The 24,425-nt window shown below is 44.4% G+C and overlaps 3 protein-coding genes across 5 annotated transcripts in view; 2 read left to right on the forward strand and 1 right to left on the reverse strand.

Annotated features, from left to right (window-relative positions):
* The window catches only part of nsd1b (nuclear receptor binding SET domain protein 1b), a 26,899-nt gene extending 12,385 nt beyond the window's left edge, over nt 1–14,514 (forward strand). The window contains exons 15-26 of the mRNA XM_056594899.1: nt 653–832; nt 1,232–1,388; nt 3,131–3,336; nt 4,394–4,506; nt 4,901–5,047; nt 6,429–6,551; nt 7,397–7,513; nt 8,702–8,843; nt 9,517–9,623; nt 9,921–10,119; nt 10,482–10,942; nt 14,401–14,514. Coding sequence (XP_056450874.1) covers nt 653–832; nt 1,232–1,388; nt 3,131–3,336; nt 4,394–4,506; nt 4,901–5,047; nt 6,429–6,551; nt 7,397–7,513; nt 8,702–8,843; nt 9,517–9,623; nt 9,921–10,119; nt 10,482–10,942; nt 14,401–14,514 — 2,066 coding nt within the window. The remainder of the gene's footprint in view (nt 1–652; nt 833–1,231; nt 1,389–3,130; nt 3,337–4,393; nt 4,507–4,900; nt 5,048–6,428; nt 6,552–7,396; nt 7,514–8,701; nt 8,844–9,516; nt 9,624–9,920; nt 10,120–10,481; nt 10,943–14,400) is intronic.
* Nucleotides 13,541–21,078, reverse strand: rab24 (RAB24, member RAS oncogene family). Of its 3 annotated transcripts, XR_008896046.1 has the most exons (11): nt 20,072–21,078; nt 19,724–19,935; nt 19,398–19,593; nt 18,997–19,065; nt 18,735–18,813; nt 17,299–17,366; nt 16,776–16,875; nt 16,482–16,532; nt 16,181–16,240; nt 14,889–15,920; nt 13,541–14,837 (listed from the first exon to the last, which is right to left on the reverse strand). XR_008896046.1 is itself a non-coding variant. In XM_056594215.1 (10 exons), exons 3-10 carry the CDS (start codon nt 19,512–19,514, stop codon nt 15,853–15,855), a joined length of 612 nt encoding a protein of 203 aa, XP_056450190.1. In that variant the 5' UTR covers nt 19,515–19,593; nt 19,724–19,935; nt 20,072–21,078; the 3' UTR covers nt 13,542–15,852. The 3 variants fall into 3 exon arrangements, 2 of the variants coding, with proteins under 2 accessions (XP_056450190.1, XP_056450191.1); XM_056594215.1 differs by having other exon boundaries at nt 13,542–15,920; XM_056594216.1 differs by having other exon boundaries at nt 13,542–15,920; nt 19,724–21,078.
* On the forward strand, nt 20,186–23,321 carry pgrmc1 (progesterone receptor membrane component 1). Its single transcript, XM_056594217.1, has 3 exons — nt 20,186–20,789; nt 21,727–21,882; nt 22,261–23,321. The coding sequence occupies exons 1-3, from the start codon at nt 20,495–20,497 to the stop codon at nt 22,353–22,355; spliced, it is 546 nt and encodes a 181-aa protein (XP_056450192.1). The 5' UTR covers nt 20,186–20,494; the 3' UTR covers nt 22,356–23,321.
* The last annotated feature ends 1,104 nt before the right edge of the window (nt 23,322–24,425 follow it).

A 24,425-nucleotide genomic window follows, 5' to 3' on the forward strand; every position in this document is an offset into this window, starting at 1 on the left:
TCATTCAGCTGTCACTTTATTTGTTTCCGACCATTTACTTTTTCTTAAATGGTGTGCATGTTTACATTGTTTACTCCACTTAGACTTTTGAACTTTTGTACAAATCCCTTCACTTGATTTAAGCCATTTAACATTTTTTAATGTATTAATCTATTTGTCTTTATTAAAAAACTTTTTCAACCTCCCTTTGTACTACAGCACTCACCGCATTTTCTGCAGGAAATGCATTTTCTAGTTTTGCTTGGCGCATCACATTTGGCTCCTGGTGCCGCCGGTTAGATGTTGTCGAGTTGGTGATTTACTTTGCTTTTTAGTTTTGTTTTGCAATTTGAGTCCATTTGTGAAGTAGCTCCCCATACGCAGCTTATCCTCGCAGTCAACAGGTTTAGAGAACCGGTTGCTGCCAAAGCATTCACTGCCTGGGCTTTGAATTTTTTCTTTCTCTTCTTAGTAGCACTTTGGGAGTGGGAGCACACACACGCACGCACACACACATGCACATACCGACAGACTGTGTGTCCGCCTACTTTTATCTGTTTGTCAATTCAGTTTCAATGGGTCTCATCTGTTATCCCCAAGGTCTCTTGAAGCCTAACGTGTGTGTCTGTGTCTGTGTCTGTGTCTGCTCTTTTCGTGCGTGTGCGCGCACCAGGCCGTCTGATGCGCTGCGTGCGCTGTCCGGTGGCCTACCACGCCACGGACGTGTGCCTGGCAGCGGGCTGCGTGGTCCTGTCCAACAACAGCATCGTCTGTCCCAACCACTTCAGCGCGCGCCGCGGCGTCAAGAACCACGAGCACGTCAACGTCAGCTGGTGCTTCGTCTGCACCGAGGGTACGCCCGCTACCCCCGCCGTGACACGGTCTGGTCCGATGTTAACCCACGCATAGGGAGTAGATGTTTGGTTCAAATACAAGTTTATTCCAGAATAGATTTTCTTAGCGTATTTTTGCCTTGAGTTTGTGTCTTGTAAAAATCTTTGAATCAAGTTAACATGGATAATGTATATTGATCATATAATTAAATAATAATTTATTAATATATTATATGATATCAATGTATTCAATTAAAATATTAAATTAATTAAGATAAAATATAAAAAAATGAATTAAAAAAATGAATAATAATGACTAATACAAATATGTCTTATTAGTTATTTTCATTAGTTATTATTTTTATTTACATTTTGAAATGGTTCTAACTGAACTGCACTGGCGCCCTCCTGTGCTCCAGGGGGCAGTCTGTTATGCTGCGAGTCCTGCCCCGCCGCCTTCCACCGGGAGTGTCTGAACATCGACATGCCCAAAGGAAGCTGGTACTGCAATGACTGCCGGGCGGGAAAGAAACCTCACTACAAGGACCTCCTGTGGGTCAAAGTGGGCCGCTACAGGTCAGAACGCCACGCTGAGAGACGGGGCTCTCTGTTTAGAGAGGAGGCTGAGATGTCTTTAGATACGATTTAGCAGAGGCTTCATTAGGATAAAATTAAAAACATTTAACAGTGAAAGCTGTTAAATGTCAAATAGTGCTAACTAACATGATAAGTTTTCCCTGAACTATGGCGATAATGACTTAACCAAACAAGGAGTCTGCGAATCATGAAGCATTCAGCAATGCTTTGACAGCAACTTTGATACAAACACACTCCTACGAACTTGATACAAATACACACTGAATAAAACGATTTAATAATTGATGCACGTGGAAAGCAAAGCAGAAAGTTAAATTATTGATCTCTGCCTTTGCTGTCTGGCACTCAGCCTTAAAGGCAGAGGGTTGGATTCCCCAGTGATGGTTGTGGTAGTATTGGTCAAGACAGAAGTATGACAGGGACGCGCAGGAGTGTTGATGATGAAATCCCAAGTAAACGCTACATCAGCGTCTCTAAATGGTAAATGGACTGCATTTATATAGTGCTTTTAGAACCAGTGGCAAAGCACTCAAACTTTACACTTTACAATTTTGCCGAACGTTCACCCATTCATGCACAAATTCACACAGCAACGGCGGTGTTAACCATACAAGGCGACAGGCAGCTCGTCGGGAGCAGTAAGGGTGAGGTGTCTTGCTCGGGGACACCTCGACACTCTAGCTAGGAGGAGCCGGGGATCGAACTAGCAACCTTCCGGCTACCAGCCCACTCGCTCTACCTCCTGAGCCACACACCGCCCTGCTCTAGATGGACCGGTGGGTCAACTAGTCTAGGATGATAAGGGAGTCATCCTAAACCTTACATAAGAAAAATACATGAAGAGCAGAATATCGATTCAGCCATTTCTATCATTCTCTCGTATAATAATAATAATTTGCATAAGGATGACGGTCCGAACATTTCTCTCAGATATACACTTCCGTTTAAAAGTTTGGGGTCGTCCAGACAATTTCATGTTTTCCATGATAACTCACACTTTTTCATCTGTGCTGCTGGGCTGTGCTATCCATAAGCCTTTTAACACGAAGAGCTAAACAATGTACCATTGGAACACAGGAGTGATGGTTGCTGGAAATGGGCCTCTGGTCACCTCTGTAGATATTCAGCCGTTTCCAGCTACAATAGTCATTCACCACATTAACAATGTCTAGAGCAGGGGTCACCAACACGGTGCCCGTGGGCACCAGGGTGCCCGCAAGGAGGACCACATGAGGCGCCCGCAGGCCTGTTCTGAAAATAGCACAGCTCATTCTTGAACAACTCTTTCCCACCTTTTTTAAGTCGTTGTTGATGATTATTGTGAGAAATCTTTAACATGATCAGTGTCTTCACATAGATGATCATTCATTAATCAATATTAATAATATAGAACTAAAGGCAAACTGAGCAAATTTGTTATTTCAGTGTATCAAATTGGGTGCCCTTCGTATGACTCGGTACCCATGAAGTAGCTCTCAGGTTCAAAAGGTTGGTGACCCCTGGTCTAGACTCTATTTCTGATTAATTTAATGAATCAATCTTTTTTTGAAAAAACGGTGCTCTCTTAGAAAAATAAGAACATTTCTAAAGTGACCCCAAGCCTTTGAACGGTAGTGTTGTATGTTCGGACCGGCATTCATAACAAAACAACTCGCACTGACCACAGTCTTCCTCCTCCTCCTCCTCCTCGTCTTCCTCCCCTGGGCGGTCGTGGGGTACAGGTGGTGGCCTGCGGAGGTGAGCCACCCCAAGAGCATCCCGGAGAACATCCAGCGCATGAAGCACGACGTGGGCGAGTTCCCCGTGCACTTCTTCGGCTCCAACGACTACCTGTGGACCTACCAGGCGCGCGTCTTCCCCTACATGGACGTGGACGCCAACAGCAAGGAGCGCATGGGCAAAGGCGTGGACGGCGTCTACAAGAAAGGTGGGGTGTGTGTGTGTGTGTGTGTGTGTGTGTGTGTGTGTGTGTGTGTGTGTGTGTGTGTGTGTGTGTGTGTGTGTGTGTGTGTGTGTGTGTGTGTGTGTGTGTGTGTGTGTGTGTGTGTGTGTGTGTGTGTCTAAAGTTGACATATTATACCACCAGGTGTGTGTGTGATTAGCCGTTACAAGCCGTTTTGATAATCGGCCTCTGATATCACAAGTAGGCGTGTCCACCTAGATGTACGCCGGCTAGATGAGCAACGTTTGCTTAAGTCCACCGGGTAGGCTGGTAGAATGATCTATTCTGCACGCATCTAGGCGGACACACCCAGTTGTAATCTCAGAAGAGGCCGATTATCAGAACGGCTTGTAACGGCTAATCACACTCACACCTGGTGGTATAATGTGTCACCTTTTCATCATTTTGATCCTCCCTGTTTCACACCAGACATTGTACCTTCTGTTCACAAATACGTTATCAGCTATTTATTTATACGTTTCACATTTTTTGATTGTTTTTACTAGGGATGCACCGAATATTCGGCCACCGAACACCGAACGGTTTCGGCCGAAGGAGTAAAAAGGCCGAACATAATACACCGAACATATATATATTTTTTATTAAAAAAAAAAAAAAAAGTTGTACTCATTTATTTAAAGGTACATTGTTCTTAAATTCTTGCTATAATGTCTGCTGGAATGTTAGAAAACGTTCAGCATTAAATAAATATTTTGTATCAAATTTGTAATTGATTTTCTTTATAGAAAAGCAAGACAAAAAAGTTTATAAAGGACATTTAATTGTTTGATTTATGCAATGGTGAAAAATTAAAGCAAAATGAATGAAAAACATTAAAAGCCACATTCGGTATTCGGTTTCAGCCTTCGGCCAACTGTTTCAGTATATTCGGTTTCGCGTTTCGGCCAAGAATTTTCATTTCGGTGCATCCCTAGTTTTTACTGTAAACATATATTTGCATCAACGTTAGCTGTGTACCTGGTGTCTCCTGAACGCCGGCTCTAATGTCCCTCCGGTGTTGCCGTCGCTCTCCTCTCTCCAGCGCTGGAGGAGGCGGCCGTTCGGTTTCGAGAGCTGCAGGCTGAGCTGGAGCTCCGGCAGCTCCAGGAAGACCGCAGGAACAACAGGAAACCACCGCCGTTCAAACTCATCAAGGTCAGCAAGGACCGCCTGGCCTCGATGGGGGGAGGGGGGGAGGGTAGGGTGATAGTCTCAAGGCCTCAATCAAGAGATTTAGGAGAGGGGACTCACTTTTGGCCCTGCTGAAGTATTCACCTTGTCCTGTGTGTTAATACACAGTTTACCCAGAATTGGAGTCATCCAAGCACACTATAGTCCACTGTGGTCAATGTAAGTTGGAGTCATAGTAGCACTTCAGTCAATGGGAGTTGGAGTCATGGTAGCACTTCAGTCAATGTGAGTTGGAGTCATGGTAACGCTGTAGTCAATGTGAGTTGGAGTCATGGTAACGCTGTAGTCAATGTGAGTTACAGTGTTGGTGAATGAGATGTCAAAACGAAGGCTGCCTTTCCTCCCGCTATGTTATCAGGTGAACCGGCCGATAGGAAAGGTGCAAATAATCGTGGCGGACCTGTCGGAGATCCCGAGGTGCAACTGTAAGGCGTCGGACGAGAGCCCGTGCGGGACGGACTCGGAGTGTATCAACCGCATGCTGCTGTACGAGTGCCACCCCCAGGTAAACACTCACGCTCACACAGACTGTGGGAGAGTCGCCTGGTTTCAATCAGTTCAGACGGACACTTTGAGGGGCCTTTGGCTTCAACTGCTGCGGGTCTCAAGGTGTATAAATAGGGGGCACCGTGGTTATTGGTGAAATATTATTTATTGATTTATTTATTTGAGGTTATTTGAATAGGGACAGAAACATAGATTCAATTCAATTGTGTTGGTATATTCCTTAATAACCATTACAGTCTCAAAGGGCTTAACAGGCCAAATATTTATGACACCCCCCTGACCCTAGCCTAGCCTTGCACCGCCCACCTACCTACTTTCAATTTTCATTTCACTTCAGTACTAGGTCTGGGTCTGCTTCATATGCATGGGTTCCTTGGAAGCCAGATTTCTGGCGGTCCAATCCGCGAACAAAGGGAGTGGCTGAGAACGGTGACGTCTAGGTCGCACACCAGTTTCAGTTGTAGTCAGAGGAAGACCAGGAAGACAATGGAGAAGGATACGAGAGAAGCTATTCGGTCTGTTGTGGGATCGCTGCTGAATATTGAACAATTAAAGCTGGAGCTAGAACAAGCTTTGCTGAGTTTTGTTGGTGGCCATGATGTTGTGGCGCTTCTCCCCACGGGGTTCGGGAAAAGTTTGATTTTCCAGCTGGCTCCGTTAGTGGTGAAGGAGCCGGTCCCGTCGCATGACATGCGTCACGACCAAATGCTATGCGATTGGTTATGGCAAATCCAGAGTGGCACTGGGCAGATCCAATCATTTTAAAACTTCAACAGACACCCGCCTCCAAGTGAGTGAACGTTTGTCAATTGGGCAGTTCCAGACCTTCTGTACAAATGAAATGAAGTACGATGGTCTGGTAGGACCAGGCTAACCCTAGCCCCCAAGAGGGCAAGTAGAAACTCCTTTAATCAGCGAGGAAGAAACCTTGAGGAGGAACGCAGAGTGGGGGATCCCTCCTTCCAGGGGTGGTCATAGATAAGCTTCAGACACTCAGCTGATGCTTGCATCATAGTGTTTTTAGCCAAAGCTTATTTACGACAATGTACAGCAAGAAGGTCCTTGGTTTGGGACCCATCCCCTGGGGTTGGTAAGTTTGTGTGTTCTCCCGGTGATCACTTGGGTATCCTCCGGAGAGCTCTGGTTTCCTCCCACACTAAAAGAACATCCATGCTAGGCTAATACTGCTGCCGTTGCCCTTGACCTAGGCACTAGGCAGTAGACCAGGAGTTTGTCCCCGGGTGCCCTACTGTGGCTGCCCAGTGCTCCCAGTGCTCCCAGTGATGGGTTAAATGCAGGGATCTCATGTTGTAGTATAGGACTTCTACTGCGATGACAACTAAAGAATCGTCTTGATATGTGGCCTTGTCTTGTTGCAGGTGTGCCCTGCAGGGGAACGCTGTCTGAACCAGGCCTTCCTGAAGCGCCAGTACAGCAAGGTGGAGATCTTCAGGACGCTGTCCCGCGGCTGGGGCCTCCGCTGCGGCCACATCATCAAGAAGGTAGGGGTCGCTTTCTGCTAGCTCTGCTGCCGCTCCTGATGCTAACGCGACTCATGCCAACACTACTGATGCTAACACTTCTGATGCTAACACTGCTAATGCTAACACTACTTAAGACAACACTTCCAATGCTGACACTGCTAATGCTAACGCGACTCATGCCAACACTGATAACGTAAACAGTACTGCTGCTTACACTGCTAATGCTAACACTACTTAGGAAAACACTGCTAATGCTAACACTGCTTATGACAACATTGCTAATGCTAACACTACTAATGCTAGCACTACTTAGGACAACCCTTCCAATACTAACACTGCTAATGCTTACACTACAACTGCTAACTCAAATAATGATAATATTAATATTTATTAAGTCATTAATTAATGCTAATGAAACACTATAAATTATACAATTTATATAAATAACTGCATAATAAATTATATGAAAATATAAATGATGGTACAAATATTACCCATTATATTTCACCCAGTATATATATATATATAAATATATATATACCCACTGCCCAGTGTGTGTGTATATATATATACATGCATACATACATACATACATACATACATACATACATATATACATGCATACATACATACATACATACATACATACATACATACATACATACATACATACATACATACATACATACATACATACATACATACATACATACATACATACATACACTTGGTGAAATGGTGATACAACTGGGAGAGATCATCACCCTCCCAGGGCAGCACACATGTCCATGAATCCCCTCTGCATTCACAAATGACCAAAGCACATGTCTATAACAGACTTGGAATGCTTGCTGTCTTCCCAGGGCGACTTTGTGAGCGAGTATGTCGGGGAGGTGATCGACGAGGAGGAATGCAGATCCAGGATCAGGCATGCCCAGGAGAACGACATCTGCAACTTCTACATGCTGACTCTGGACAAGGTGACACTCAGCCTCACACCCACAGATAACAAACTGTGAAAAAGTGGGCTCAGTGCTCAGTGCACGTTTCACAGCCCCTCCCTCAAGTGTACATTAATGCTGACATACAGTTACCATGTTGTTTGTTTTCTAACGTTCATCCATGCATAACAGCTGCATTATTACGATTTAACTCACCCTCATAGACTACTTGCTATGAGAGTGAGGTCATGGTGTTGGTTACAAGCTGAGAAAGACTGGATGAGCTCCCCTTTGCAGACAAGGTCCTGGGACTGAAATTGGGCTTCTCTGTTTCAATAAAAGTTAAAGAAGAAAAAACAGGATTATACTTATTACGCATACATCTTATGGTTTAGGGTGCACTCACACTAGGCCATCTGGCCGTGGCCGTTGGCCGTTTTCACACCTAACCGTGCTCAACTGGCCCCATTGTTCTCTGGCCTGCACTCACACTAGGCCATCTGGCCGTGGCTGTGGGCCGTCGCAACTGTGGCCTGGCCACGGTAGGCTCTTGTACATACGTCATCACGTCGTAACACGTCATCACCAAGCGTCCGCTGCATGGACCATAATAAAGTTATTGATTCGCAGATTCTCCCAAATACATCGGAATTCTTGTGGGTCTTCTCCAACTGTGCCTGAATAGCATCGGATGCCCAAATGGCTAACAGACACTCGACTTCTCTATGGGACCAACGTGAACCAACATTTGAACCGCTTGACGCCATGTTTACCGTTTAATGGGAAAGAACACTCGTCGCCTTTATTATTTCCATGGTCGTCGCATGGACTATACGTCATTCAGCTCAGGTTGCGTAGCCGTGCGTGTGCACGTGTCGGCTCATTAGCATCTGTACCGTAGCGGCCCGTACCGTAGCAGCACACCTCTCCCAAGTGGCCAAGTTGGCCTGGCCTGGCCTGGCCAGACTGGCCAAACTCACACTGGCAGATTTGAGCACGGTTAGGTGTGAAAACGGCAACGGCCACGGCCAGATGGCCTAGTGTGAGTGCACCCTTAGATAAGGTTTCAGTGCTGGATATTCTATGTATTGGTCAACCTCATACTGTTATTTCATTATTTACCGGGAAACAAAAATCACAGCTTTTCAAAGAGAAAAATGAAGAGTCTCTATCTGACCTCTTCCTCCTCCACAACCTTGGTGCTCTCCTCTGGGTTGCGGGTTCCAGGACCGGGTCATCGACGCCGGGCCCAAGGGCAACGAGGCGCGCTTCATGAACCACAGCTGCCAGCCCAACTGTGAGACCCAGAAGTGGACCGTGGGCGGGGACACGCGTGTGGGGCTGTTCGCCCTCGTGGAAATCCCCGCCGGTAAGAGAGCCAATCGGTCCTCTTGTTCGTTTGAACATGGGTAACCATGGTGATAGACGGTGATGGGCTGTTAGTGAGGCACAAACAAGTCGGTTATTATTGCATGTATACAAGAATTATTTTATTGATTGTACTTCTCTTTTTCTTTTCTTTTGTAATATTTATATATTATTTGTTTAATATATTTTTATAAACAATATGCCAAAATGGACAATATGAAGAAATTTTACTTTTTTTTTTTTTTTCGTTTCCAACATTTGACAATCATATATAAAACATTACTCATATTTCACAGTATGTTGACCCAAAAATGGGTAATGTTCAAGTAATGCGCAAAAATACTTTCCCCCCCACAACCCACCCATCACAGCTTGTCCCTTTAAGTCCAGATCTTCACCAGAATGTCTATTGAAGTGAATGTTCAAAGAAGGATTACAGAAGGAGCATATAAAGTTCAGTACAAAATGTCAAAATAAGCAAGTATCAGTGATTGTACTTCTAATAGAAAAATTGAATTATCATTTAAAGAGAGTTAGAGATAACATTTATCATCAAAATGTTGATGATAAAAATATGACTAGCATTTGTAACGTCTGAATTTAACGTCTGAACGATGTGACTGTTGGGACAAAAAAAAAACATCACCGCCTATTGTTTTGTGTTTGCGTTCCAGGCATCGAGCTGACCTTCAACTACAACCTTGAGTGTTTGGGCAACGGGAAGACGGTGTGTAAATGTGGAGCCGCCAACTGCAGTGGCTTCCTGGGGGTCCGACCCAAGGTAAGGGGGGAGAGAGAGAGAGAGAGAGACTGGGCTTATCCTGCTCCTACAGCCTGCTTTGTCAGCCAATTATTTGTATTTGCATATAAGCACAAACCCAGAGGTACAACTGATGACTAGAACACAAACAAACGACTTGATTTGGACGATTTTTACTTCCTAAACCTGGAATTGCACTGATGGGAGAACCAACAGTAAAGTATTATGCTGCGTTCACGTCCAGATGGAAAGTGGGAATTTTGAGTCGAGGAAAGTCAGAATTGAATGCAATGAATAAAAAAAGATCTCCCTGCCCAGAACAACCCCCGGACGGACGACAAGGGCCGCAGGATGAAGAAGAACCAGGCCAAGAGGAAGAGCCAAGCCGTGTTGACCAAGGAGCGTGAGGACGAGTGCTTCAGCTGTGGGGACGGGGGCCAGATGGTGTCCTGCAAGAGAGCGGGCTGCCCTAAGGTGTACCACGCCGACTGCCTCAACCTTACCAAGAGGCCCGCAGGTTAGAGACCAGACTCCTTTATGATAGCATTGCTATCACTACTGTGAGGAGATTTATCCCCAAGTAGTCCTCTTTGAAACCTGACAGCGCAACCTTTCAGGAAGTAAACCTAAACATAAATAAATAAAACATTTACATTTAGGACATTTGGCAGACGCTTCCTATCCAAAGCGACCTACAAAGTACATTTGTCATAAGAAGGTGAAAAAAATGTATCGCCGTCGTTACAGTCAGGATGTTAATGTTCAACACCTTTCCAATCGTTTTCTAATGTGTCCTGTGTGTCTGTGTGTGTTTCTGCGTGTGTGTGTGTGTCTGTGTGCGCGTGTCTGCGTTCCTCCGCGCCCGCGTACGCCTCCCAGGCCGCTGGGAGTGCCCGTGGCACCAGTGCGACATCTGCACCAAGGAGGCGGCGTCGTTCTGCGAGATGTGCCCCAGCTCCTACTGCGCCCAGCACCGCGACGGCCTGCTCTTCATCTCCAAGCTGGACGGCAAGCTGTGCTGCAGCGAGCACGACCCGTGCGGGCCCGACCCGCTGGAGCCCGGGGAGATCCGGGAGTACACGCCCGACGCCGGCGGGGGCCCGGCGTCGGCCGTCGCCCCTCCGCTCGCGGTGCCCGAGATGACCCGCGCCGGCCCCGGGGCCTCCTACCCCTCGCCCCGCCTCTCCGCGCCGGGGCCCGCCGCCGCCGCCGCCGCCGCCCGTGCCGCTATGGGCCCCTCGCCGCCGGCCCCGCCCCCTGCGGTGCGGCCCTGCAGCCCGCCTGCGCTGCTCTCCGTCCCGCAGTACTCGCCCATCTCCTCGTACGAGGAGGAGAGGGACGTGGCGGAGGAGGAGCTCTTGGAGGAGGAGGAGGGGGAGGGGGAGGTGGAGGGGGGAGGAGGGGGAGGAGATGGAGGAGGAGGACAGAACAGGAATGTCCAAGCGGAGCCTGGAGGAGAGTTTGAGTATCTCGACATCAGTGAGGAGGAAGAGGAGGAGGAGGAAGAAGAGGAAGAGGAAGAAGAAGAAGAGTGATATTGCAAAGCAATGTCTTTCTAGGTACTGCGCTGGATCTAAATGCAGACCTATCACAGCCCACGCGAGAATCGCCTGCGTCGGAGCATTTTCGTGGGAGGGGGGGCAACAGACATGAATAACTAAGAGCAGAACACTAGTCGGTGGACACTTCTTGCGTCGCGTGTGACACAGTCTGCCTAACGAGATAGTGGATCTGCTGAGACCTTTGTGCTTGGGGAGGGGTGGGTTGGGGTTGGGAAGGGGACTATGACCTGGACTTGTTGGTGACTTTGCACACACTGACGTCGTTTGCACCTTGATATGGAGGAAGAGAGGACGGTTAAGAAAAATGTGTATCTAATATTTCAAACCTGGACTCATGAAAATCGTTATCATAGCTCCATTTAGTTTTATCGTGTGTGTGTGTGTGTGTGTGTGTGTGTGTGTGTGTGTGTGTGTGTGTGTGTGTGTGTGTGTGTGTGTGTGTGTGTGTGTGTGTGTGTGTGTGTGTGTGTGTGTGTGTGTGTGTGAGAATCAAAGAAGCTGTCTTGTCACTTTCTGGATTGTCCTGGTGTTTGCTGTCAATGACTTTGGTGTCATTCATTCAGAGGGCAAGGCCACTTGTGCAATTGGTTTGTGTCTTTTCAACGTGGCTCACAATGACTTCTCCATTGCCATGCAGACCCAGCATGGTCCATGCTATGTAGCCGCTACGTAGCTGCTGTTCATTTGGAGTCCTTGTTAGCGGATGGGAGCGTGGGGCCTGCAGAGTGCAGTGCTAGTTGGTTAGCAATGCTAAATCCCGCAGCTGTTGCGTGGACGTTTGGCTTTGTGTGTGTGTGTGTGTGTGTGTGTGTGTGTGTGTGTGTGTGTGTGTGTGTGTGTGTGTGTGTGTGTGTGTGTGTGTGTGTGTGTGTGTGTGTGTGTGTGTGTGTGTGTGTGTGTGTGAAAGTATTGTTATGCTCCTTTCTAGACTTTAGCGCTGATGACCCCTAAACCTGCTGCTATGCACAATAGCTATCTCCCCACTGGCAGATCAATGGACCATGTCTGACCAACACGCTATGCTCAGCCACCATAGAATTTACTTCTCCTCCATTTTATCTCCCACCTGCCCCATCCTGTCACCCAAACGACACCATGGCAACCTACAGCTTAGCTACAGACACAGATGTTGTTCCTCCGGCTGTGTGAATATTTACCTTGAGTGTCATCGTAGTGACGTTACCCTGACGTTTTTAAATGGACATTCAACCGTGTGCTTGTGCGATTTCAAACGGCCGCCAAATGAATTGGTATTCTGTTGATTTATTTAAGTGTAAAAGAGCATTTAAATTTGTGGAGGCACCTCCCTTGTACACTTCAGGAAGATAATGCTGATGTTCCATCCCCATCGTGTTCTTGTGCCCCCTGTTCGTTTTCCTGGACAGCAATCCATCCCTGTTTTAATCTTTCTACAATGAGGAAAATATGGCACCCTTTCCACCACTTCCACCTGGCACTGCTGACGTTAGCCGTTAGCTTTAGCCTACCGCTCCCATTGTTCCATGCACACCCCAGTCAGTGTCCATCAGAGACACTAAACATTTAAAACAGTGTATCTTGTGTAATATAGACGTATTATCTCTAATTTGCCTTAATTCTAATCAAACAATATAGTATTGTTTATAATGAGATTCTTATTATTGAAGCCGCATATTCAAGAAATATGTGAAGCACTTAATGGTGGCGACTTAAGTTGTATATCTATTGGATTGACCATTGAAAAATGCAATTGTTGCAGTGGATCACATTTGGTTTTGTTTGTTTGTTGACAAGAGGCATGTTGTTGTATTTGATGAGAGTCTGAATACATTCTTGATATTTATTTCCCCAGCGAGTGTCTAATGGGCTTATTTCTATAGGACTGCTCACAGGAGAGAACGGGAGACATAATATAAGTAATAATTTTTGTCTCTGTAACCAGTCCAGTTGTCTGTTTGGGTCAGGGACATTTCACTGCTGTGACTCTGGGCTGTCGTGCTAAAATGGTCAATGTGTTTGGTCTCCATGAAGCATAGATATGTCTTTCACGTCGTTTTGGTTTATTTGTTATCTTTTATTTTCCCTTGACTGGTCAGTGTTGTGACTGAGTGAGCCAGCTTGTATTAATCCAATTATTGTACTTTGTTTTATGAAGATGAAATGGAGAACCCAGTGTCTGGGCTCTTTGACCGAAAAGTGCTCCACTCACCGTTTTAGTAAAGTGTAACGGAAGGAAATTACTAAATCATGGAATTCCCTCCTGGTGTCTGGTGGATCACAAATCCATCATGAATGAATAAGGAATCAAGAGATAAACACAGTAGAGGTACATTTCTTTATTTCGACAGTTTGACCTACTTCTCAATTAAAAAATACCCCATGATAAGTCATGGTTTCTCAATCACAACAAACAGTAATCGTTTGAGTCAGTTGGTACCATTAGTTTCGTTGAACACCTTGAAGAGTTTAGTGAACATTTTTTGCACGAAAAGATGCATATGAAAATAATGCGCATTATGTTTGCTTGGATTAGACACAAATCAGTAAATCCATCTCTACATGGCTCTGAGTAAATCTTTATAGAGTGGTACAAATTGATGATGGAGGTAATGATGATGTAAAGCATGACAATGTTGCCATGGTAGCGATGGTCTACGTATCCTAGAGCGACAGTTCTGCACCATGGTGGGTCTCATAGCTGAATCATTGGGAGCAATAATGGGTACATCGTGTTATTGGGCATAATTTCTTAGTACAGTTACACTATGAAACAGCATCATTAGAACAATCCTCCCTGATCATAAAAAAAACTGGAAAACCTCGACGACAGCTCCGGTTGTTTTGCCCCTTTCCTCACAAGATGCTGCAAACGGCTGCCATTGACTACACAACCTAAGGTCGGCATGGTGTCCCGCTTAGCCTCTTAGGTATTAATGATCATGTTCCCTGTAGCAGTGGGCTCTTTTATACCGAACCATAAAAGGCGGAGCAATGCAGTCTCGCTAACGGCCCTGAAGGGTCTAAAGGTCTCTGGTTACAGCGGTTTCTCTTTTTTTTTTCGGTCTCTCCTCTTTCTTTGTGAAGCGGCTGGTCCTAGGGTCTGCGGATTTTACCAGTTCTGCTTTCTTTCGAGGCAACAAGAAAGAAGTGGCTGGTGACGAAACTACATTGTCTGATAATTACTTCTTTTTTTTATTACTCAAGTCGATTAGTGATGATGGGTGTGGATACTAAACCTGACGTACTCCTGCATCCAGTGTTTAAAATACTACGATAACGATGTCGGCCTGTGCTCACACATGGAGAGGAAGTCCACTCAGTTCCCCGTGCTGCGAAAGAGCCAGGTGCATAGGATAATCCTAGCACCGTGACGACCGCAAGCCATTTCATCAGAAATCTGACGTCAGTTTCCCCATCTCAAACAGCTTTTTTAAACTGAAGTTTATTTTTGATAGACATTCCAAGAGTATCACAGCTCAACGTATGCATCATTTTTAACATTTTTTCCTTTTGTTTGGCAATTTTAGTTTTATGATTTGGACTTTGGAAAATATCCTTAAATGCATAAGAAATCCATTGAAACTTACTTTCCAGTTTTTCCCAGATACTGTTGCCTGGCCCACAATATGCACTACAATCCAAAAGAAAATAAGAATTGTGGGGCTAAAATAAATACAATGAAATAACATAACAGCTAACTAAAGACAAAACAGGTTGTGACAAATCCTTCCATGTGTCATAACACTCATTTAAGGAGTATGCTCTTAATATTCCAGAACAGTAAACAAAAGCATCCGGGGCTGAACAAAAATAATAAATGGCTTCAAAATATTGATTAATTGACACTTTATCACAAAGGAGTGTACAATAATGCAGCAACTCCTACAAAGGCAACAGTTGTAGGTTGTTCGTAATGCTTTGGACCAAAGCACAGTGCAAGTAAAGTGTAGCAGTCATGTGGCGTTGCAGTTACTTAAATGTGACAACACTCATGGGTTTCCTGTGTTGGTAAAACCTGTGTGTCAGATGATGATATCTGGAGGGGAGGTGAGACCCATTGACACTGTAAACTTAAGTCTCTCTCACACACACACACACAAATGTATTTCTTCCAGCAAGTTCAAAGTGTCACTGCAGCATTCATACATTATTTTTAAAACACGCCAGTGAACTTTTATTTATTAATGTCTCAACACTTTAACACAAGGATCTGCCAAACGTTGTTTTTTCCTTTGTGTTTTTTTACATAGCTTAAAATAATGGCTTCACAATTGTGGGTCAAGATTTGAATGAGTCCACCATGGCGTGTACATGATAAAATAAGACGCATTTCGTTTCCAGGGATGTAAACACTCACAAAAAAACAAACAAAGCCTAACATAAACAGGAGGAAAACCACCCCTCCACCACACTTGTTTTAGATGAGTTCAGAGGTTTCTGGAAAAACCTAAAAAACACCCACGAGTCTTCAAATGAAAGTGAGAACAATGTGAAACCAGGCCCTGGGATCGGTGCGCCATCTCAAGTCTCGCCTCCCAAGAAGCCTCTTTCGCTCGAGTCAAACCACCAATGAGATTCCAGCGATGAGCCAAAGAACGTCCTTCCTTCCTTCGTTCGTCCCTCCCCCTTTTCCCCTCTCCTTGGTGGTGATTCCAGGCTCTTGGCTCTTCCTGAGGGGCATTCCCACTGTGACCCCTCATCCCTTACAGTCAGTTGTTATGGCAACAAGAGTAGAAATAGGAGTCCTTCTTTTGGCTCAGGTCCACACCGGCCTCGTCTGTCGAGAGAGCAGAGGACAGAGTTTAACGCAACACCGTTAGGAATCCTCTTCCTGTGTTCCGGAGGACAGGTATTAGCGTAACACAGTTGATAATTATCTTCAGAGGATGTTCAATGTCCACAGTTTAGCACCTCTTCTGTATATGCCAGTTAAGCAGCTATTCGCTTACTCAATTTCATACACTGCATTTTTGTATGGGTTAGGGTTTTTAACTAATTCAAATTAGTTGGTCCACTTATATAAAAGTATTCTCTCACTTGACATATACTGGAAGGCGGAGTCGCTGTATTCCTCTGCAATCCTCTGGAATAACTCATCTGTTTGAATAGGCCGCCACAGAAAGCAAGAAAATTAGTGGTTCATCCTTTACACTACAAACACACACACGCACCATTTGGATCAGTCTTAACAGCCAATACAAAAAAAAAAATCAAACCAAGTAGGGCTAGCCAGGTATGATCTGAATGTTTGGTTACTGCAAATAATAACTAATTATACCTTTTGGAGGTATTACTTGAGCCTGGCCATACGGCGCGACCGTTAACGGGCATGACTCACCAACATTATTTCCAGTCTTACTAGATGTCTCATAGAGCTGCGCTCCGATCTCTGCAAGGGGAAAAGAGTTTAGGCGTTACTCATCGGAGGGTAGTCTCCCCCCCCCCCCCCCCCCCCCCCCCTGCTGTCTCCCGACATGAGCCGATGCCAACATTAGCCTAGCACCAGACTGAGCGGAACAAGTTAAGCTCAGTCTCGTGTCATTGAGAATCCCAGTGTGGTTCGTGGTCCTTTGTTTTGCTGTCAAAGCTTCAGCAAAACGTAGCCTAAATTCGGCTGGAGAGGGAGATGTACCTTCAGCAAAGTCCTGGGCATCGTGGAAGTCTATCTGACGCAGGCCTCTGTCTGCCTGTACCAGGTCGTTCTTGGTACCGCACAGGTAGATCTTGCAGTGCTGTAAGACACACACACACACACACACACACACACACACACACACACACACACACACACACACACACACACACACACACACACACACACACACACACACACACACACACACACACACACACACACACACACTATTGTCATAATTTGTCATTATTCAAAATAATTTAATTTTCAATTCAACTAATTTAAAGAAAAGAGTCACTATCTATTATCTCCCTTTTAAGTCAGTATCTCCTCTGAAATGTCTTTAAAAAAAGCGGGTGATGTAATGAGTAACAGCACACACGTAGCGCCTACTTATCGAGAAGAATCTAATCAGTGGAGAAAATGGAGGTGTGATACAATCAACACTCAATCAACACTTTAATACTCTTGTCTTTATATTTTACATAGAAAACACACAAATGTCACAACACAAACTCACCTCCTCGCAGTTCTGGAGCTCCTTCACCCAGAACCGCGCCCGCTGGAAACTGCTGCTGTCTGTGAGATCTAGAAACCACAACAACACATGCATGTTGGTCCTGGTGAACAACATGGCTCCAGTAGAACCGGTCACCACCCTCGATAGCTATCTAGGTTTAAAGTAGGCCCGGTTTTTAGGTACCTTTAACCCAACACAGGGATGCTACCTCAACAACATCAAAAGCACAGAAGATAACACGTGTATCGTTAACCTGCGACTATAAAGTGTACAGCCTTGAACTCCAGACATTAACAACAACTCTGTCGCACCGGTCTCTGCACACAGGCCACGGCGTTGTCCTAAGAGAGGAATGTTCAGTTACGTTTGATCACGGTCGAGAGATTTCATTATCTTGTTTCTTTAGCTATCTCTGGAATTCCCCTCCAGTAGTGGCTGGCCCTGAGGCAGACATCTTTAAAAGCGGCAGGCCCCTGTGTTAAAAACAGCTGTGTCCCGGTGTAGAATATTAACATTGAATAGCACCACGTTTGACTGGTAAGTGCTGGATCATTTATGAACAACTGCCCGGTTTAATTTCATAATGAAAGTACAACGGCATAATGAAAGTACAACGGCATAATGAAAGTACAACGGCTTCTCAAAAAGGTATTTTGCTTCTATTACAACAAATTGTACTGCGTGTTCACTTTTTAGAGTTAATTTACCCGAGAAGATGTTGCATTTTTGCAGACCTATGTAGCCAATACATCCTTCTTTTTTGTATGATAACGGACAATAACTAAGCAGAACCAACATCAGAGATTAGGTTTTGGTTTGTTTGAATGTACTTCAAATAAACGTAACAAATAATATGGAACTATTGCGGATTAGCCTTGTCATGTGAGCACTGTGTGTGTGTGTGTGTGTGTGTGTGTGTGTGTGTGTGTGTGTGTGTGTGTGTGTTTGTTTAATGGAGGTGGTGGAAAGTGTGTTTACACAGCATTCTGTATTGTACCGTTAGTCACTATTACCGAAGTAGCCAGACACCAAATGCATACAAACATTACGAAGCCAAATTAAATCAAACTAGAATGACAGAGGAACTAAGAGCACCGTTTTAACCCTATAATGATTTGGTGGCTATGATACGGTAAAACTAACTCACTGGGACTGGAGTCGCGCGTTCAGTGGCTTTTTAAGTCCACCCTCAAAGTGAACCTCTGTTAAGCCTCAGCGAGGCTACGAGCATAAAATCGAACAAGCCTTGTCTGTGTTGTTTTCAATGGAGAACGTCTTATTTTGCATGAACCGCGCCTCAACAGAGGAGGTCAGAGGTTTCCTATCAGATAAAACGGCGAAGCCACTAATCAATAACACTCTTGTTGTAAAAAGGAGCGAAGCGCCGGCCCGAGGGATGTAATGATTGGGAGGCCGCAAGACAGAGCGGGACTGACCGTAGCAGACGACGGCCGCCCTGGCACCTCTGTAGTAGATCCTGCTCATGGCCTCGTAGCGCTCAGACCCAGCAGTGTCCTGCCCAGACACAGAGATTAAAGATTAAAACAGGGAGGAGAAGAGAGCAGCAAATAAACACTTAGACAGCAGACACCAAAAGGACCAGACCAAGAAGAGTGAATGCAATAGGGTGAAAAAGTCACCCTATGAAAAAGGCACCCTATTTGACCCGTCAAATTTTGTGATGTTTACCAAACTTACCCATATTCCCAGGGTGACTACCTTGTCCCCTACTTGAATGGGTTTGGCAACGAAAGCGGCTCCAATCGTCTGTCAGAGAGCGAATAGAGGAAACGTCTCAACAAAGACATAATCTAAAGATAAGGCATGACCATGTTTACCGGGATTACCGTACAAATAATTCAATACCGTTTAGATTGTGTCGTATAATTGGAATATATGATTAAGCCTTCCTGAAAGTAAGGAGAATTACTGAGCAGAAGGCAGTTCTGCCTCATCTTTTTTTGACAAAGCAGTTCCACAACCCATTTTTATTATAAGAATATCATTTTCTAAAAGAGGAATAAATACTGTATAATGAAACCGCCAATTAGTAACACCACAAGTCAAGCAGAGAAGGAAAAACATGAGCTGACACTCACGTTCTGGTAAGGCCCGACGAGAAAGCGGTGGTGGACGTATCTCTCCACCAGGCTCGTCTTGCCTACACTCTCTTTCCCCAACATGACAACTTTGGTATCAACCCGCATCGCACTCATAGTGGTGTGGACACACCGGGCCGGGATGGGGACGCAGGGAGGAGAAGCAGAACCGAGCCGACAGGGGTCACTCGATGCGCTGTGTGTGCAATCCGACGTGTAGAGAAGGGGCAAATCAAATGAATATTATTTAAATCAAACCAGGTGGAATACCGTTTCAAACGTAAACCTATTAAACGGTGTGACATAACGACTGCAAGAAAACTTACCTGAATCAAATCAGTCGAATCTCAAACTACATCCGATGACTACCGAGTCGGTAGAAGACGAGTACAACCAATGCTTAACAAATTATGATGATGAATGATTATTCCAGCTACCGAAATCGATTGAAAGCGAAAGCCCTGTGTGTCATCTCTGCTCCGGGGTGAAGGATATCGCCAAGCTAGCCCGGCGGACTGTTGCCACCGTTGCGCAATATCTGAAATCAACAAACAAGTTAAAAATGTCCTCTGAGCGACATCACAACAAAACACAGTTCCGTCAATAACCTCAAAAAGAAGTGACTGCGGACATGTACGTGGCGGTCTAAAGGATGGATAGAAGGGATGACATACATCATGTACCAAACAATGTTAAAGTTAACCGGCTATACAGAACGAACTACTCGGGAGCGTTGGGTCGGGAGGAACTAAACATCTCCTCACGGCGGTTTCCATTAAGCGGATGCGCGGCGTTACATGTGACACACAACGGATGGGATGACTTCACACAGTGACGTCGTGAATACTTTGGGGAAAATAGTTCGCTTTTTTTTTAATCCAGTAAATATAATCGTTCGAGCAGCGCTTGATACATACGCAACTATACGTAAAATAAACATGTTCCGTGTATAAATAATCAAAGTTATCCGATTGGTAGAACAATAAGCCAATGTCTCGGTAGATATACCGCTGCACATGCGCACGACCCGTGGTTTGTCCCATTAATGTTCAGTCGTCCCTCTTCCTCCCAGCAGCATAGCGCACAGAGAAGCGAACATGGATGACGTCGAGGAAAGCGAGAAAACTTCGCCTGGAATTCTGCAAGAGATCTTTACGTCCCCGTTGAATCTGTGCCTGCTTGCTCTGTGCTTGTTTCTTCTGTATAAGATCTTTAAAGGCGACACCCCGATAGACCTAGGGGAGGTGGAACCACAGCTGCCCAAACTCAAAAAAAGAGATTTTACCTTGTCTGAGCTGAAGCCATACGATGGTCTCATAAACCCAAGGATTCTCATGGCTGTCAATAACAAAGTATTCGACGTGACTCGTGGGAAAAAGTTCTATGGACCAGGTAACGTAAACGCACACACGAACGTGGTTTATTTTATATTTTAAAATCGCATGCTCGTAAACACAACTTCGCATTATAATTTGTACTTTTCTTTTTTTTGTGACAAATGTCTCCTTTGCCAAAAAACAACACCACATGGCTTTCTTGCGTTCTTGTCAGGTAGGCCTAGAGAAAAACACCTGAACGTAGATTGTGAGCAGATTTTTGTTGGCATTAAATTGCATTATTCTAAGTATTGGAGAATTTTTGGGTTAGCGCCACTCCCCCTGTCCAGTTTATGCTTCAGTCCGACGCTATTTCACAACAGGCGATCTCTGCAGTTGCCCTGTCCTTCGTGCAGCGTAGGGTTTGCACGGTTGAGTGATTAACCTCTCACCGAATTGATCTCGCACTGTCACGTCACATCAAAACCTTTGCTTTCCATGGACTCGGTCCAGAGTTAATAGTTACCAAAATTAGGAATTTAATTTTGTCATTTAGTTATGCATTATTGAATGCAAATGCCACGCTTGCAGCAGAGTATTTTAGGATCTAGAGTCTGAAACGGAAACTTTTGCATATACTGCAAGAGCCCATGGTAACGTCTGTTACTTATCTTGACCAAATGGCCATAGTTTGCATGACTCAACACAAAGGTGCAAGGTGTTTCCTTGGGAACAACAGGGTTTTCTGTAGTGGAGTTGTTGAATTAGTTGTATTTGATACCACTTGTTTGTAGGCCCATAGTCAGAACTTCTACATTGTTAAAGGTTTTCTGTGTTGTCGTTATGGAACCCATGTTTGTATTTTTAAAGAGCTCTCAATTTGTTTCTTAAGAGGATCCGATGCATTTTCCTGTCTTTTTTTCTCCATGTCATTTTCTTCTGTCAATATTGAGTGAGGTTCTTGTCCTTGTTGTTTTGTTGACTTCCCTCTGTTGTTCCTTGTTTGTTGGCAGAGGGCCCTTATGGAGTATTTGCCGGCAGAGATGCTTCCAGAGGATTGGCCACGTTCTGCCTGGACAAGGAGGCGCTGAAAGACGAGCACGACGATTTGTCGGACCTCAACTCCATGCAGCAGGAGAGCCTGAGCGAGTGGGAGACCCAGTTCACCCGTGAGTACAGAGCAACCCGTATCTCCCCTCTAAAACAAGTTATACAGTTGTACTACTATACTACTTTTCGAAAAAACGACTTTAAAACTCCTTGGACTACCATTCTTGTGAACTTCGACACTCACTCACTTCATTTACACTTCACTTTTACATTTAGGGCATTTAGCGGATGCTTTTATCAAAAGTGACTTACATAAGTACATTTATCAGAAGAAATGTCACCAACACTCACTCAATCACACACTAGGAGTTTATTTTTTTAAATGCTTTCATACAAGGATTGACATTGGCTGAAAAGTCCTAAACCGGGGAGGCCGATTGGACCCACCATCACTAAATGTGACCGTTGTTCCCACACTTCTCCTTTTCCCCCTTCAGAAAAGTACGACTATATCGGCAAACTCCTGAAGCCGGGCGATGAACCCACGGAGTACACCGATGACGAGGAGACGAAGGACAAGAAGACAGACTAGTGGCTCTGTTTGCTCTCAAGAGTCCCTATTTGCCTTAACTCTCTCGGTGACTATTACAATAATGACTGCCTTTTGTTAGACACTCATCCTCTCGCCTCCTATGTGTCCTTTGTAACTGATCTAGATTTTAATATGTTTATGAATTGACATGTAAATATTATTATCTGGGTTCTAGATATTTCTATTTCACAGACTCCCTTTTTAAATACTGCCGAACAGAGTTGAGGTGGGTGTTGCAGTGAAATGGTTGGAACGTCTTGTGACATTAATCCAACTGATTAATGGGGAGATCAAATATTGATCTCCAGATAGTGGCTTCAACTATTGTTTTAGCCATTATACTGACCGACTCCCTTTTTAATGAGTTAAAGGATTATGGACTGTTCTATTGTCAAATTGATTTGTATACTGTAGACTATTAGAGCATAGAAAAGCTGTTTTAGGATTTGTTTGACTAGACTTTGATTATACTGTACAGTCATAACCAACACTCGGTTATGGACATGCCTGCCCCAAAACAATCATTGGACTCAATTTTCATCCGTAAGAAATAACGCTTGCAAACGTCTGTTTTCAGAGATATAATTCCCCACACAAAGTTTTGCTGCAAGTAGTAATTAAAGTTCCATGTTCCGAAAACATGTAAATATCCACGGTTGGACTATTTTGCCTTTAAAGGCTCAACATATGCCCCTCATTTGTAATGGTAAGACCCCCTGTTTGGTAGTTAAGGTGTGCTAAACAATGAATCCAGCAGTTTTTGTAAGATAATGAGAGACTTAATGTAGAATTCTGTCCCGGCTTGTTGTAAACATTCCTTTTTATTTCTTTCCCTCCATGTTGGAGCCTACTAAATTCAGGAAGTGGGTTTGTTGATTGGCAGTATTTCATGCTGTACTTCATGCATCGGATTAGTCCAAATGTTCCTGTGAAAAAAGTATCTCAATAAACCTGGCGTGAATTTGATTGTTTAGGTAAATACGTTGTCGTCCCCAGCACTTATCTTTCTTTTATGACCTGCAGAGGACTTTGATCTTTCACTCGTCTGCAGTGTATGGTAGTATTGCAGTCTCATATATCAACATGTGTTTTGTTATTGTATTATCACATACACCTCATGTTCATTTTGGTTAAAGGCTCATGCTATTTGTTTTCTGGTTAATGAACGTATGCTGACAGGACACTTGGTGTTTTTAAAGTGGCCAATTGTTATTGCTGGACTCTTTTAGAGAGACTAGCAGTGGAACTATAAAGACTTGTTATCTCATTATTTCAAACCGCTGGATAATTCAAGAGAAAGTGAAATAAAAGGTTTGTAGAAAATAAAGTTGTTTGTTCTTTTTAATTCCCACTAATCAGTGTTGTTTGATTAGCACCAGTTAGTGCAGTTGGTGGTATGATAAAAGCCGGTGAGGATAAAACATTGGATTGAAAGTAAACTCACTTGAAATAGAGTGGAAAGGAGTAAGAATCAGTCTTGGATTTTGAGATGAAAGGTATGCGTCCTTTTTCTTTCTTGGCTTGTGTTTTGGAGCGGACGTTGGCTACAGGAAATTCAGACTATGCCAACTGACTCCCTTAAATGTACTGCAATACATGTCCTTAATTTGAACTTAAACTAGTTCTTATTCATTTTTAGATATTTATTCATGAACTATCATCAAATATATCAACAAATACTTAGCAAAGGATAACTATACAATTGATCGTGGGATTATTTTTTTTTCATGTTGGTTATTATCCCGTGGCAATTTTTTATTGTTCGGTATGTAGCCTAAGGCTATTGAATTGCACGTGATTATGTGTATTGAAAAGACTGCATTGGTCCACGCATATGAATAATAACTTGTTTGTGGCTCTAGCCACCCGTTTTGATAGCCAGAGGAGAGGACAAACTGTTCCAGTTGAGAGGGAAGAAATTTATGCAGTCTGTTGACAGGACCCTGGGGTACTTTAGTAAATATGCTTTCTACTTTTATGGTTTTGGTTGCGTGTCCTCTCGTGGCTGGATGGGGTACTGACGTGCAAACGCCACGATAGGACCTCAGACAAATACAATGCTGGCTTTAT

The sequence above is a fragment of the Gadus chalcogrammus genome, chromosome 7 (assembly GCF_026213295.1).
Source record: "Gadus chalcogrammus isolate NIFS_2021 chromosome 7, NIFS_Gcha_1.0, whole genome shotgun sequence".
Lineage (NCBI taxonomy): Eukaryota > Metazoa > Chordata > Actinopteri > Gadiformes > Gadidae > Gadus > Gadus chalcogrammus.